At 38.1% G+C, this 14,755-nt stretch overlaps 2 protein-coding genes across 2 annotated transcripts; both read right to left on the reverse strand.

Moving 5' to 3' along the window:
- Positions 1–166: 166 nt before the first annotated feature.
- On the reverse strand, positions 167–3,212 carry LOC118333523 (calpain-3-like). Its single transcript, XM_035669209.1, has 2 exons — positions 2,632–3,212; positions 167–314 (listed from the first exon to the last, which is right to left on the reverse strand). Exons 1-2 carry the CDS (start codon positions 2,947–2,949, stop codon positions 198–200), a joined length of 435 nt encoding a protein of 144 aa, XP_035525102.1. The 5' UTR covers positions 2,950–3,212; the 3' UTR covers positions 167–197.
- A 2,844-nt stretch (positions 3,213–6,056) lies between these two features.
- grxcr1a (glutaredoxin and cysteine rich domain containing 1 a) lies at positions 6,057–10,280 on the reverse strand. The gene is made up of 4 exons (XM_035669719.1): positions 9,876–10,280; positions 8,211–8,450; positions 8,047–8,112; positions 6,057–6,236 (listed from the first exon to the last, which is right to left on the reverse strand). The coding sequence occupies exons 1-4, from the start codon at positions 10,278–10,280 to the stop codon at positions 6,057–6,059; spliced, it is 891 nt and encodes a 296-aa protein (XP_035525612.1).
- Between the last annotated feature and the right edge of the window lie 4,475 nt (positions 10,281–14,755).

The following is a 14,755-nucleotide window of genomic DNA, read 5'->3' on the forward strand; positions in this document are numbered from 1 at the left end:
AAAAATAAAAACTAGACTTAAAAACTATAACTAAAAAATCACTTCACTAAAATGAATATATACAGGAAATGTCTTGTTTTAGTCATTGTTTTTGGTTAAATGTGTCAACACAACAAGCATGAGGAGGCATTGGTGCATGTTTATTAATACTAGTCTACATGATTGTGAGTCAATGTGATTGTAATGTAATGCACTGTTTAACAATTGAACCTCTTGGTCCAAGCAGAAATGGTTGAAATGTTACCCAATTCTCCTTGACAGATGTCTGTCCTGTTGGCTCCATCTACGATGAACTGTGGGTTTTCACATATTTCCTATCATAGAGAAAACAGGGTGTTATTTCTGAGCATGTTGTTAAATATCAGCACCATCGTGAAATACTGTGTAAGATTAAATGATGCAATGTATATTTTATTACACTCTTGTTCAACTATATTTACTCTTTAATGTGAGAAAACATATCAAACGCTGCTGCTTCTTAGTCAAAAAGCTGCATGAAGCACTATTTAATTCCACCTAACTCCTATTATAATTAAATTCTTATTATTTATTATTATAATTATTTTACATTATTATTATTATTACTAATTACAATTAATATCTTACTGATTAATGAAGCCTTTTCTAGGGTGGGATATTAAACCTCAAATACTTTGTTTGATATCAACTTTGAGATCGTCTTTTGAACAAATTTAACTTATTCTTTAAACAGATTCAGCTCCTGATTAAAGTTTCTGTTTGAGAACTTTTGGCTTCTTTTGATAAATTATATATTTTTAGTGAAATAACATCATCAAGGTATCATTTTGATATTGGTCAACATTTGAATCCCACAACTATTTAAAATCTGCACCTGACATGATTAACAACATGAGGACTTAACCCTGAAAGTGAAAGCGAATTGGAGAATGTTCTCCGGCTGGGTCAGACCAGATGCGACCCCGCCTGCATTTGCTGCATTTTTCTTAGAAAGCAGCTGTTGGAGGTCCCCTGGTCGTGACCTTTAGTCCTCTGACACAAGTGATAACGTTGTGCTGAACACAGAGAAGCCCTCACCTCATAACTACATACTAGGTTGTTTATGCTCATATTGTGGAATATTGTTTCATAGCACATATTGTTTGTTAAAAAGTGGTTCCCAACTTGTGGATTTGGTCCCACAAAGGGTCACAAGATAAAAATCTTAAGGGGTCATAGGATGATTAAAGGAATAAGAATGAAAAAATATATTTCTGCTGCACAAATGATGCTTATTTTTCTGACTTTCCTTGAAAAATATTGGATACTTTCACCTCTTTAGGCCTCTACAAGGGGAGGAGTCACAAGCCAAAAAGGTTGGAAACTATTAAAACCTTTTGAAACCCCTTTGGATAAAAGAAATAACACTCAATAATCGAGCATAAAACAGAGCATTTTCTAAATTCTGAACCATCCAAAATGGTTTCACAGGTTAAAAGAAAGATATAAAAATAGCATAAAGACATCAGAAATCCGGTTTAAGTTGAGGGGATTCACAGCAGTGACTCTATTCCCCCTCATCACACGATTGACCATAACTAAAGCTATAAAAATGCAGCCTCATGTTCCGGATTTAGATCCTGCTCCCCTGCTGACCCGTGGATGGGATTCATGTATCACTATACTCAGCTGAATGACTAAAGCTGCTGTCGTTAGTCTAAAAGGTAAATAGGAAGCTACAGCCAGTTAGCTTAGCTTAGCATAAAGACTGTAAACAAGGGAAAACAGCTAGCCTGACTGAAATTAACAAAATCCACCTACCAGCACCTTTAAAGATCACTAATAAACATGCTGTATCTTGTTTGTGTCTGTATGCTAGCTGTTTCCCTCTGTTTCCAGAAGAGAGGTATCAATGTTTTACATAAACATTATATGAAAGATATTTTTGAAATGATACATTTTTACAGATTTAACTACAAATTAGTTAGATAGTGACACCTTGACTAAAACATTAGCTACAACTTGTGCATTAATAATAACATTATTTTGATTATATTCATAATATATAGAATATTATAACACTAATTTTGCATTTAGAGCATGCTTTGTATTTCTGTTCTGTTCTTTTATTAAAATAAGATTTTGACTGCGGGGCTTTTAATTCCTCGGGAGTAATTGAACATTGTAGTCTTGCTGTTGGATTAGTGTTCGTGTCATTTCACGTGTCTGCTTTTTTTGTCTATTAATGTTTGTATCTGTCAGTGTGTTGGCAGGTACTTTGAGTCAAGGGCAACGTCTCTCCTCGCGCCCAATGAAGCTAAATGACTTCAGCCATAAGTCCTGCTACCAGGGCTACAAGTCAGAACCATTTGTTGTCAGTGGCAGAGTGTTGGAAGACTATCAAACCCTTGCAAACTATATATGACACTCTGAGGCCAACACTGAGTTGTTCTCACACAAGAGTGTCCTCCTGTGTGAGAGTCAGCTGTCTGTGATTGTAGAAGGTGACAACCCAGAGATATGCATCCACAAACATGCGGCCATATCAGCTTGACACCCACCCTCTTATGTGTTGTGGAGGAAGTGATGAGACACACAGGAGGTTTTAGAGAAGAGCCCCCCTTTTGTGTTGAGTGTATCTTGGCCTGAAGGGATATGACAGTTGAGACTCACCGAGGGCCGCTTCCACTCAAACTTCATTAAAGGTTTGTGGCTGTAGAAGAGTGAGGAGTCGTTTGCAGGAAACAGAGGGTCTTCAAACACCACGTTCTTCTTCACGTATTTGTCTCGCAGTTCCAAGAAAGTCTTAAGACGCTTGGCATCCTTGACCGTCTCATTTCTGCTCAGAATGGCAGAGTAGATGGAGTTAGTCCCAGCAGGAGGGTAATCAGCTTTGTCATCGGGCCCGAACGATGCCTCACTTTCATAAAGCACTCTGACTTTTGTATCTTCAACAAGAGGCTCTTTACCTTTATACTTCTCGTCCCCCATCTTATGAGCGTTATGAGTGTTCCTGTTTTCAAAGTCAGTTAATAAAGTGCACAAAAGAAAACTCAAGGAGTCCCTCCTTATTTGCAGAAACACAGCTTGAACTTGCCCAACAGAAACTTCCTGTGCCCTCCCTGACTCCGATAATCACTTTTAGTTCCTGTATTTGCTGGAAATACTGTGACTGCTCACGGACAGTCAGCAATCTAACAACCTCTCCCAGCAACAGTGCAACACTCACTGTTGTGTCCCTGGTGCTGGATGGACCTAAATATAGACCTCTTTAAAGGAGGGAGGGGAGGAGGAGGGGGACTTCTCGAAGATGACCCCCGTTTACAAGAGTTTCAGGTCACAATATGCTGTTCAGGGGGACTCTCCACAATCTGTACATCTAACTGGAAGTAAGGTGGATTATTACTACTCCATTATGTTTTTGGAAACATGTAATATATGAGAGTCAAATGTATTTAAATGTAGTTAAATGTATGTATTCCTGAACTATAAAGCCAATAATTAGTGCTAATTAGCAAAAAATATAATATTTACTGATAATTACTCATTATATTGTCTTAATGTAGTTTATTTTAATAAGTATGACAAATACCACCATGTGATTAACTGGATTATAATGACTCCAAACCTGTTCAGAATCTATAATATCCACTTATACTGACACCTAGTGGTGAAACAAACGCTTTGACATTTACTTCCTTTTCAAAGGTCTGTTGTGGTTGACTAAACCGGCCATTCATCATAGTTCAGTCTTCAGTTGGCCTAATTCTCTGTCAGTCTGCGCTCATATCAAATAAGAAGAGGGAGGATGTTGAGTGCAGGGTTGCCAGGTTGGAGGAAAACCTGCATTCTTGTTTTAAGGGCACAAAATTGTGCAGTTAGACTGACAGTTGTGTTACATGGTAATACTCAAGGTAAGTAACATTATGAGATTTTCTAGATCATAAAAAAATTGACATTTTAAGTCAAAATTATGAGATGATAAATTTAATATCTCAAAGTTTGGACTTGTGTTTCTGTTTTTGCTATTTCAAACATTTCAGTTCAGAATTCATTTTCTTTTTCTGTCTGTCAAATACACAATGTTTTAAGCTTTCCTTATTAAATTAACGGTGCTCTTGATGAAGATATTTAACTGTAGCTAGTGCAAAATCTGTGACCTTATTAAAAGATTAGAGAGAGATTGTGTTTAGATGCAGTTTAGCTTGCTTTTGTTGCTTTTACTGACCACAACCCAAACACCTCGTAGTCTCCAAGGTCCCATTAAATACAGTTTACACAAACTATATATGACAGCTTCATTAAATACTCAGACATCCAAAAAGTAACCAGCATTCCTATGTAGGAATAATACTAACTGGCTCCAAGTGTTAGTGTGTTTTTATGTCCCCTGTGTCTATGCACAGTATTTATTTTACCTTGGAAACAGTAGATAAAAAAACAACTTTTGAGCCATTATAGATGATAAGTCTATAAAGTGCTTTGAAAGCTCCAGAGCTACTAAATGGACCTTGTGGTGAGATTATTGTATTAACTAAAATAAGGACTAGGCAGTAGGTTCCTCTTTAGACAAACGAGATCACCTGCTGCTGTATAAAAAAGTCTATTGACTACAGCTTTCCTCCTGTAACATTAATTTAGCCACAGCACAGGTTAAAATACAATTAAAATCTTCCAACATAGATTATTTCCAAGATATTTGATCATTTTAATCAATTAGTCTCTAAGATTTCCAGGACACATGGGAACCCTGATATTGAATAACATATACATCAATACCGATGTCTGCGATAGGCCAATATCAGCTGATAATATTGGCCAGCTGAAACCAATTGACACACAGGGAACTTATGTGTATGATTGTGTATGTTTATATCTATATCAATATATGCACATATATACGTGTGTGTGTGTGTGTTCAAATTTATTTGTTTGTTTGTGAAGCACTTTGTAACTGCATGTTTTAGAAAAGTGCTATATAAATAAAGCTTTAATTACTTATTTACACTTTGCTTGTGCTGTGCTATATAATACTTATTGTATGTTCATAATACTACTACTCTATTATCCAGTTTTGGGCAGTAGGTGCATCCCCAGTAACTAGCAATGTAATTAATTACTAATACATTTCAGTAAAACATATTACAGTTACTCCTCCAAAAAATAATTAGTGACAATATTACTTTTGTTGTCACCCTCTACTGAGTTGAAATCCAATCACATCCTTGGATTTAATTTTGTAATTGTGGAGGAAACTAGCTTGGGATATGGAAACATATCATATATTACATTCGGCAGCTGGAAATATTCTCATTACTTTGATTTTAACAAACAAAACTTGATTTTAATCGTTGTAAGTTGAAATTTTGGGGGGGAAAAAAAACACAATTTTGTGTTGGAGTAGCAGAAAAAGTAATATAACTAGTAGTGTAACTGATTACTGTTGGCAGGGAGTAATAAGTAAGGTAATTATGGGACTTTTTCAATGAGTAATTAGTAATATATTGCACTTTTTGAGTAACTAACACAGCCCAACACAGCAACTGAGTCTATCTTGTATAATACATTTTTTATATGGTTGTATTTGTTTTAGTGCTCCACTCTGAGCAAAGGTCTAGTTTCATGCCCTCTGCTGGCTGCAGATTGAGCCCTCGACTTTCCCCCTCTGTCCTGTGTCTCTGCTATCCTTAACTCTGTCTGATGTGGGATTAGTAGTGGGAGCATTGTTCATTAAGGAGACACCTCACTAATTAAATAACAAGCTTACATTTACCAGAGGTGAAACTAGTTCATGATGTGTTCACAGACCCATACAGAAATCCTCCTATGAACACTTTACAATAATCTGACATATTTGCTTTGGATCAAAAACATCTGTTCTTATTATCCAGAATTAGACTGACATTTACCAAACCAACAACACCAGATCCACAAATTCACAGATTTTATTACAAATTAATTTTATCTTTACTAACAATGGCCATGGAAGAAGAGTCCTGCTGTGTCTCATTTCACTGCCTGTGTTTCAGTCCAGTTGAAGGTCCTGTGTAAGGTCCCAGAGAAGGAAGTAAGGATGTTGGGTCAGGCACTTAACATCCTCACTGGCTGCAGCTCACGCAGGGCTGCAGGCCGTTCTCGTTGCAGGAAGTGCACTTGAGGGCTTTGAAGGAATCTGTGAAGAAGTTGCGAAACACAGACATCTTGCTGCCATGGCACATTGGACACGGGATGAAGGCAAAACCCCCACAGGTCTGGCACGTCTGGGGATGCTGTACCCGCTAGAAAAATAGATTCCAGATAAAATATCATTAACATAAAGTATTGACACCTCAAATCTGTCTACACTGCACAAAATGGCTGGTTTTAGTTTTCTTTCTAGGGCACATTTTTGGAGATACAAGGTTTGACAAAAATTGTTACAAATAACTTTAAATGAATAGTTTGACATTTTGGGAAATACTGGTACATGCTTTTTTATTGAGCGTTAGAAGAGAATATCAGTGCCATCACGTACAGCACATATGCCGTGTTCACTTTATATCATCTAGACCATATTTAGAAGCAACTTAATCAGAAAGATGGTTTCATCAGCCATGACATGTAATTCAGTGAGGGTCTTAATCGATCACTTGATGAAAAGAAACACAGACGTGTCAACAAACCATTGCTGCCAGTTGCATCTTTACAACATCAAATATCAACATTAATACAATCAATTAAGGTCCTATATGTAACTGTCAGAAAACCATTGTTAACATTGACACCAGTGGCCATAAACTGAACTGCAATCAGGATCCTGTTGCTTGTGCTCACACTCACACTCCATACACAATCAGTATGTGTGGACAAGCGTCATCCTGGGCATGGGCCAAAAATAACATACACGAAACTGAACACTGAAATGAACCCTGAATGCTGGCAAATAAATTATAATCATATTTAATAATAATAATATATTATGTTATGTTAATATATCTGTAATGTTCCTGCAAGTTACGTTACAACCTGTCGGCAAATTGGCAATAAAAAGTGATTATGACATAAAACTAATACATAAAATGCTTCAGAATCTCACTATCATCTATAAAAGGAGCTAAAAGCAGTTTATTGGTATCTGGTTTGGCTTGTTAACAAACCACTTCAAATATAAAACATGGCAGAAGTAGTGATGTAGTAATGTAGGCTAAATGATGTGACTACAAGGCTAGAAGTGATTAACCATGCATGAACACTCCCAAGTTGGAATAAATTTTAGATGCTGGTATGGATTTTTTAACTGTTAACAGCAGAGATACACTCGCTGTTTAAATGCTGCAGATTAATTGACCATTTTCTGGCTGTAGCTTCATATTTAGCGTACAAACATGAGACTGGTATAAATCTTCTCATCTAACTCCGGGGCCTGCAGTCTGCAGATATAAACACATAATGAAGCCATCTTGCACGGCAGTTCCAGACCGATTAGTGTATGCGTGACCTTTCAGAGCTGCACACTTTTCTAATAGCCTGCAGTGACTGGAATGCATGACTTAAATGTCATAACACTGCTTTGTATTCACTTTTGTTGGGTCTGGACTCCGAATTACAACCGAGGCCTGAGAAAATGCTGGCGCTCGTGTGACAGGCGTTGCTGCAGCCCAGTGTGACGCAGAAATAGTTCACACAATCTCAGGTTTGTACCGCAGAGCGACGTGCTCTGCGTTGGTGTGTTTGAACAAATGTGTTGGGAGCAGAATCAATAACAGCCCCTCCATTATTGATGGTTACTTATTGATGTGCATGCGTCTGTTGTTCATGTTTTATTGATGACATGAGGGGAAATGACTGCTCCTGCTTGCGCCATGTTCATCTCAATGGCTTTGGACAGACACATTGTGTTATTTATTATGACTTTATAATTACCTTTGCTTTAATATTATATGTGCTACAAAGCATTTATATGTTACATTGTTCAGTAAACCTAAGAGCAGACACATGAATAATTAAACATCAGTATGTGTCAAACCGAGTGGTTGATTTACAGGAAAATCACCCATTTGACCACCATCACTTATTTATAATGTGATTTCCAACACTTTGAGAACCAACCTCAATTTTTGTCAGAAGATCTTGAAGCTCTCCTGATTCGTTCATGCCGAGTATCTTCTCAGCACCCTGTAAGACAGGTTCAACGCCATAATTCAGTATTTAATTAAATGGATGTACCAGATATTGACATCAGATATCGTTAGAAAGGATTAATGAGAACTGACCCCAAGGTAGTGTCCATCAATGAACACAACTGGTAATGAAGGAGGTTCTCCCACACGCTTGCACCGCTCCTCCAAATCCTTCCCGTACTCGCAGTCCAAGGCGATGTTCTTCTCCACAAACTTCACCCTGTGGTTCTGGAAGATCTTGCGGACCAGCTCGCAGCGCTCAAAGGTCGTCCTCACCACACGGAAACTCGTAGTGTAGATCACTATCCGCCCAAATTCAAGAGCTAGCTCCATCTAAAAGAGAGTCAGAATGCTTAATGTAGTTAAATGATAAAGGTTTTTTTTGTATTTGTTTTTATCCATAAGGTTCAAATCAACTATGCACAGATCCCGGCAGCAATATACTGTAGATTATGATGTAAAATTTCAAAATCACTGATGCATTGTAGCATCGGTATTGGTATCCACTTTCTTATTTTATTTATTAACATCAACAACCTTTCTAACTGAAATAATTAACAAATGAAATGATTAATTCAAACTCAAAGGTTGTTTTTGTTAATGGCTCATAACTTACTTATAAAGCACTAACAAATGATCTCAGTTTATTGTTCATTAACTGAAAATAAACTAAAAACGAAGCAGTTCCTGTTCATGATCCTAGGCTCCTAGGAGTTTTAGTAATTGTGAACCAAAATCTTAGGCACAAACATAGTGTACATTTTCTAGGTAAAAATGCATTTCTGTACACAATCTGGTTGCAAATTAAGTTCTCTGATACAAACTGGGATTTTAAAATGCTTTGTACTGTAAGAATTGTCAGGCTTTGTGCTTTCAAATGATGTACAGTTTGTCAAGGTGAAGTGAGGATTCAGTATGGTAACTAACACTCCCTCTCGGGCCTGTGTTTAGAGAGATTATGATTTATAATCCCTTTATAAAAGGCGTCTTATTGGAAAGTGGCGCAGGCTTGTTTTAATCATTTTACAATTTAGGTATTATTTGCATAGCTCTCAAGAAGTATATCATATATTTTATGCTTTTAAATGTGCTCATCCTCCCTTCCAGGCAGCCTTTGGTTATCATTTATATCAACAGAGTTTGGAAATGAATTTACAGTACAGACTTGACTGTCAAAAATGTAAATAGTTTTAGCTTTAAAACATTATTGGGAATAATGTGGTGTTGCTATTTTAAACATTAAACATGTAAAAACAGAACGTTCCTTTAGGATTAGACCAGACCGTGATAAGCATTTAAACTTCACTCTAAAAGAAAGATAATCTCATTTAATGGTGACGAGAAGCTTTATCTCGCCTACAGTGACGGTGTATGTTCACCTAATAGCACTTTGCAGAGAAATAGTTTCTTCAATATATCACCTTTGCATCAGCACACGGGCCAAGAGTTACCTCAGAATAACAAACGCTTCGTCTTTGTGAAGGGATACTAGAAAGCGAAGTTCCGAGAATTCATTAACCTGATTAGTTTCTCTTGAAACACTTAACGAAGTGCATCATTAATCTTTAATTGCACTGTGACCTTGTCTTCTATTGTGAGCTTTTATTCCAGTCGTGCACCTACATGAAGCTCCTACCTGTAACTAGACTTGAGGACAACGCTGATGGGAACTGTTGTTATAACCATTCAAGCATTAATGGAAACTCATCAAACAGACTGCATTGAACAATAAGATAAAACTTCGTCCGATGTACTTACACTGTTAGAATTGGGGAGGTTTTCAAACAGCGTCTGACCTGCGCTGACTTTGTGCTTGACCCCTCTCACAGTCCCATTTTTGCTCATTATGTTGACCCTCTTGGTGGTGAACATCCAGTCCTTGGTGGCCCCTGCGTACATGAGCAGCTCATCGGGCTCACATTCGCTGTCATCCAGCTCGGAGCCCAGGTATCCATACTGGTGTCCCTGCACGTCTCCACTCGTAGAGGGGGTGCTGGCCCGTTCTGCATCAGAGCTGCTGGTGCAGTCTGAATCCAGGGAGTCTGAAGGCCCCTCGTCCTTGAACATCTCCTTCAGCACCCGGCCGCTGTTCCCCGAAGCCACGCGGAACCTCACCCGCTTCTGTGGCTTCTCCTGATCTGCTGTCAGCATTGTCCCCTCCATTGCAAACCCTCTGCCACATCACATGGTCCACAACCCTGCAGTGTAGCTCCTTGCGTCTCATTCGGAGGTAGACATGCAGCTCAGACGCACTATTTGTCCCCCATGGATTACTACCACGTTTAATCCTCGCTGTTTGAACAGATCTAAAAACGACTGAGAGCCTGTAAGCTGCCTTACAGTCAGACTCACACTGCCAGTAAATAATACATGCATTTCTACCATGGCAACCTAGCAAGCTAATCTCAAGTAAAATGATAGTTGTCTTTGAATTATTCATCACAGTTTACACAGTTTTCACCAAAGCTTTGACAGAAGACTTTTAATGGCCTGACTTCATGCGCTTTAATCAAACAAACAAACATTTCTCCCTCTTGGGGTAAGATGACAGTTGACGCTGTGAGGCAACAACTTCTGCATCATTTTAAGATTCCCTACAGTTCAAGTCTCACTTTCCCTGCATGCTAGTAATTATTTAAAACACGAATAGGGATTAATGTGTAAGACTGCTGAACACCCTTCCTACCTAGCACTCATCACATGCCTTAGTTAACACAAACATAAAGCTAGTTACGTCATCACATTACGTCATTTTTAGCCATACTAGCAGCAGTGTGGTTGGTTGGTTCACCTTACAGTGAAATGTCTCAACTAATGTACACTGGAAAATGACTTTACTGTGAGTTATTAAGAGCGATTTATTGGTTCACTCCTAATAAATCACATCCCGATAAAGTCATTCCGGTGTGTGGTGGTGCATTTGGGTTTTTGACTACATGGTCCTGAACTACTGTGTTAGATGGATTTCCTTGAGTCCTAATGAATTTGTTTGTTCGTTTGAATTTGTTTGAAAGTTTTTAAGTAATGCACTATTCAGCAGCACCTTGTGTTCATTGCTAATTAGCATATGTTAGCATGCTAAACTGGTTAGTGTCACAAGTTAAGCTGACCATATTAATCGGCGTTAACATGTAGTGTCGTTTAGTGAACATTATACTTGCTAAATATCAACATGTTAGTCTTTGTGAGCATTCTGACATTAGCATTTAGCTCAAAGCACCGTTGTGCCGACAGTCTCGCAAAGCTGCTAGCGTGATTGTAGGCGCTGGTGTAGTCCTGAACTTTGCACCTATAAGTTTGTAAAAGTTTATTTAAACATACTCAGATTGTTTATTGCCCTCAAGCATTCACACCAATACACTTTAAATATTTAATGTTTTGGCTTGATGCTTCTGGGTTTTGTCTGACATTGTGGCTGGTTGATTTGAACTATATTTTTACATGACCAATAAACTTAAACTTGAAACTTTTGATTAAAATGAGATTATTTTTTCAAGTTTTGATTTAACTTTATTGCCATTGCACACAGCAATAATAATATAACAAACAGAACGAAGAGTAGGCTGTAATATATACAGTATATATTATATATAAATGTATGAAAGTATTCAAATTTAGACTGTACAGGCTGTTCGTTTGTTCAGAAAACTTTGTCTCCAGTTTCATTAACATACCCAAACTTTTTTGTCATTGCCACATCCTTTTAGTCCCTAACTGCTTACTGTGTTACACCCACAGTTGGAGTGCAGGTGTTTACTGGGCGTTCACACGGAGCAGAAGTGACCATATAATGTATCACGGTGACACAATAGAGCAGCGTGTCCACAGAGACGCCTCAGCCAGTTTTTTTGTGTCACAGGTGATGAAGCAGCTCCCTGGAGATGTGACACGTCAGCTTATAGTGATGACAGCACCACTCTGTTTGAGTGCTACGGTTTGGCCCCCGAGGTAAGAGCCAGGCACACACACACACACACACAGAGCATGTCATCACCTGTTTGTGTCACCTCGTGCTGATCATTAGAGAAAAATCCATCGGGGAAAGTGTAACGCGTCAAACAGATTTACTGACATCCTGAGGCTGTAGTAGTAGTATGAGTCTGGCTCTGGTTCCAACGCTTATTGATCCAAAGTGACCCTAACTCTCCTTTAAACTGACATCACAGGAGCCATTACAATATGTCCCATAAAGACTTGTATATTATTACTGCTAATAGCCAATGTTATGCCATTAGGGTGTCTAGACTGTTAAGTGGCTTAATCAGTTTTATTTTTTTTATATATAATTGTTGAACTTTAGGTAATTTAATTATCTTTAACTGTCCTTAACTCTTTAATTCAAAGGCCCTGAAAACCTATTTTCTCAATAAGCTTTTTACTGTGATAGCGGCCCTATGTGCATTTGAGACCTGTTTTGGGCCTTTTTTTTGACGAGAGATTTCTGTCTGTGCTGTTTTGTCTGAGATCTTCTCGCTGGTCTAAAGTGTGGAGGAAAAAGGTGATGTTGTGTATTTCTGTGCACCAATTTGTCTTAACAAATGACGGTTGTTGTTTTTTTTTGTCACATTACTGTCAGTTAAAGGTGCCCTGTGGAGTTTTCTTGTAACTTCTTGTTATATTATATTATATTATATTATATTATATCAGAGTCTTGGTTCGGGGTGGATTAGAGATTCTACATTTTGAATTTGGCAGTCAGTGTCTGGATAAAGCTGCTTATGTTACTCTGACTGCCAGTTGAACATACTGTTCTTATAATAGGAATAAATCAGTCATGGTCTTTACATATCATTTTCATTTTAATTAGGTTTTTTTTATATCATGCAGGAGCAGTTTCTCTATCGTCCTTCGCCCCACACACTATAACTTTCAGTCACAGTTAAAACCTCTTCAGCTGTTTTATTCCAGAAAATTCACACCGATACAACTACAGTGACACTACAGTCGATGAATTAAGATAAAACAAACGTGAAAACAACTCACTGTGTTGTTCAGCTGAATTCCTGTAAAGACAATACAGGACATGCTTATCTAGAGTTGAGTGAAACACACCCACGCCATGTTGAGTCAAGCAGCCATTTTATCTCACTTCAGCACATTTAGGCAAGAGACCACCGAGATGATGATAGTCTGTTCAACCTGAAGAGCTTATCTCTCAGCTAATAAAGCCTCGCCAGCCACCTCGACTCCGATTAAAAAAGCATTTTGCAAAGATGAATACTTTAATGCTCTTTAATTCCACTGCTGTTGGTTGGCTCGCTCTGACTGAGTGGAAAAAGTCACTGCAGGGTGATAGATGGATTTAATTTTGTGCAGAGTGAATAAAAAGATGAAGTCATCGATTGCCTGCTTGATTTTTATGTTAACTTCAGTATATGACTGAGTTGCAGTTCATATTTGAGTTGTAATAAGATAGAATCAGACTGATCTCCACATCTTACACTTGAGAGAACATTTGATTTAAAACAGCCTTTAATCTCTTCCCTCTTCATGAAATGTGTCTTTGTGCGATCAACTATTGTGAGTAGCGTTAAGGAGAATGACTGTGCAGTGACTCATCATTTGTGATAGGTTGGCCATCAAACCACCTCACCCTCCCTGACTACAGATCAGCGTCCACAAGGGGGCAGAATGCAGTTCAATTACACCTAAATGTCACGCTGCCCAATTATTCCCTCCAGAGCTGTAGGCCAGGAATGAAGGATGCAGCTGCAAGCCGGATGTCTGCATCCACCAGCTTGGTTTGATCAGTCTTTAGAGAATGATTAATGATCAAATCTATTATTTAAGCAAAGTGAAAAAGAGCAGGATTCATGTATCCGAAAGAGATTGAGATAACATTTTCCAGCTGAACTTTTTATGTATGTTTTTTTGTATAAAAAGCATAAATTGAGAAATGGTCTTAACCCATCGTCATTTTTACAGCTTAAGTGCTGTCTCAGTTCTCTGGTGAGCATAAAAGCCAAATTAAAGTCTCCCTAATATAAAACAAATGTATGAATCAAGCTGCTTTTTGTAATGATTTTCCTTCTGAAAATGATGATTATTTAGCACTAAAGCATCAAGGTTATAGGAGAGACTTCACAATAGCTGTTTGCAGTACCATGGGAAAGATAGCAGTAAGGGAAATAGCAGGCATTCATTCTACAGTCAACTGGATACCCTTTTAAAAGCATCTGGGATAGGATCCAGTAAAGCTGTTGCAGGGTTTAAGCTGCATTACTTCTTCCCTTAGTATTTCCTCTCTCAACAGCAGCAAGTAGCTCAAAGTGTTTTCCTGCAGTGGCAAAGGGCTCCCAGACAGGAGCTTACAAACATCATCATTCAAAGGCTGGTTATTCATCCTGATGTTTGTTTGCTGCCTCTGAAGGACACTACAAACTCATCATGATGGGAAGGATTTTAAAGGAGGGTTGATGAGACTGTTGTGTAAGGATTGTGCTCATTATTGTTTCAGGCACTTCAATGATTGAAGTAATGGGCCAGACTTACTACTTTTTCTGAGTACTTTTGATTATGAAATTACAGAGCAATATGGGGATCTTACTCCCTGTTTCTGCATCTTCACTTGGAGTACTGTGTAACAATTTTGTTGAACTGCCGATTGTGACAAAGATAATCGCTTGTGCACATGATGA

The sequence above is a fragment of the Morone saxatilis genome, unplaced genomic scaffold (assembly GCF_004916995.1).
Source record: "Morone saxatilis isolate NCDOM2014 unplaced genomic scaffold, NCSU_SB_2.0 Contig22, whole genome shotgun sequence".
Classification (NCBI taxonomy): domain Eukaryota; kingdom Metazoa; phylum Chordata; class Actinopteri; family Moronidae; genus Morone; species Morone saxatilis.

Bases quoted from the DNA above. Each gene is read 5' to 3' on its own strand.
- LOC118333523 (XM_035669209.1), bottom strand. From the start codon at position 2,949: ATGGGGGACGAGAAGTATAAAGGTAAAGAGCCTCTTGTTGAAGATACA. The intron at 315-2,631 runs GTGAGTCTCAAC...TCTCTATGATAG, and splicing joins TTGAGTGGAAGCGGCCCTCG to GAAATATGTGAAAACCCACA.
- grxcr1a (XM_035669719.1), bottom strand. From the start codon at position 10,280: ATGGAGGGGACAATGCTGACAGCAGATCAGGAGAAGCCACAGAAGCGG. The intron at 8,451-9,875 runs GTAAGTACATCG...ACTCTCTTTTAG, and splicing joins ACCTCCCCAATTCTAACAGT to ATGGAGCTAGCTCTTGAATT. The intron at 8,113-8,210 runs GTCAGTTCTCAT...CCTGTCTTACAG, and splicing joins TTGATGGACACTACCTTGGG to GGTGCTGAGAAGATACTCGG.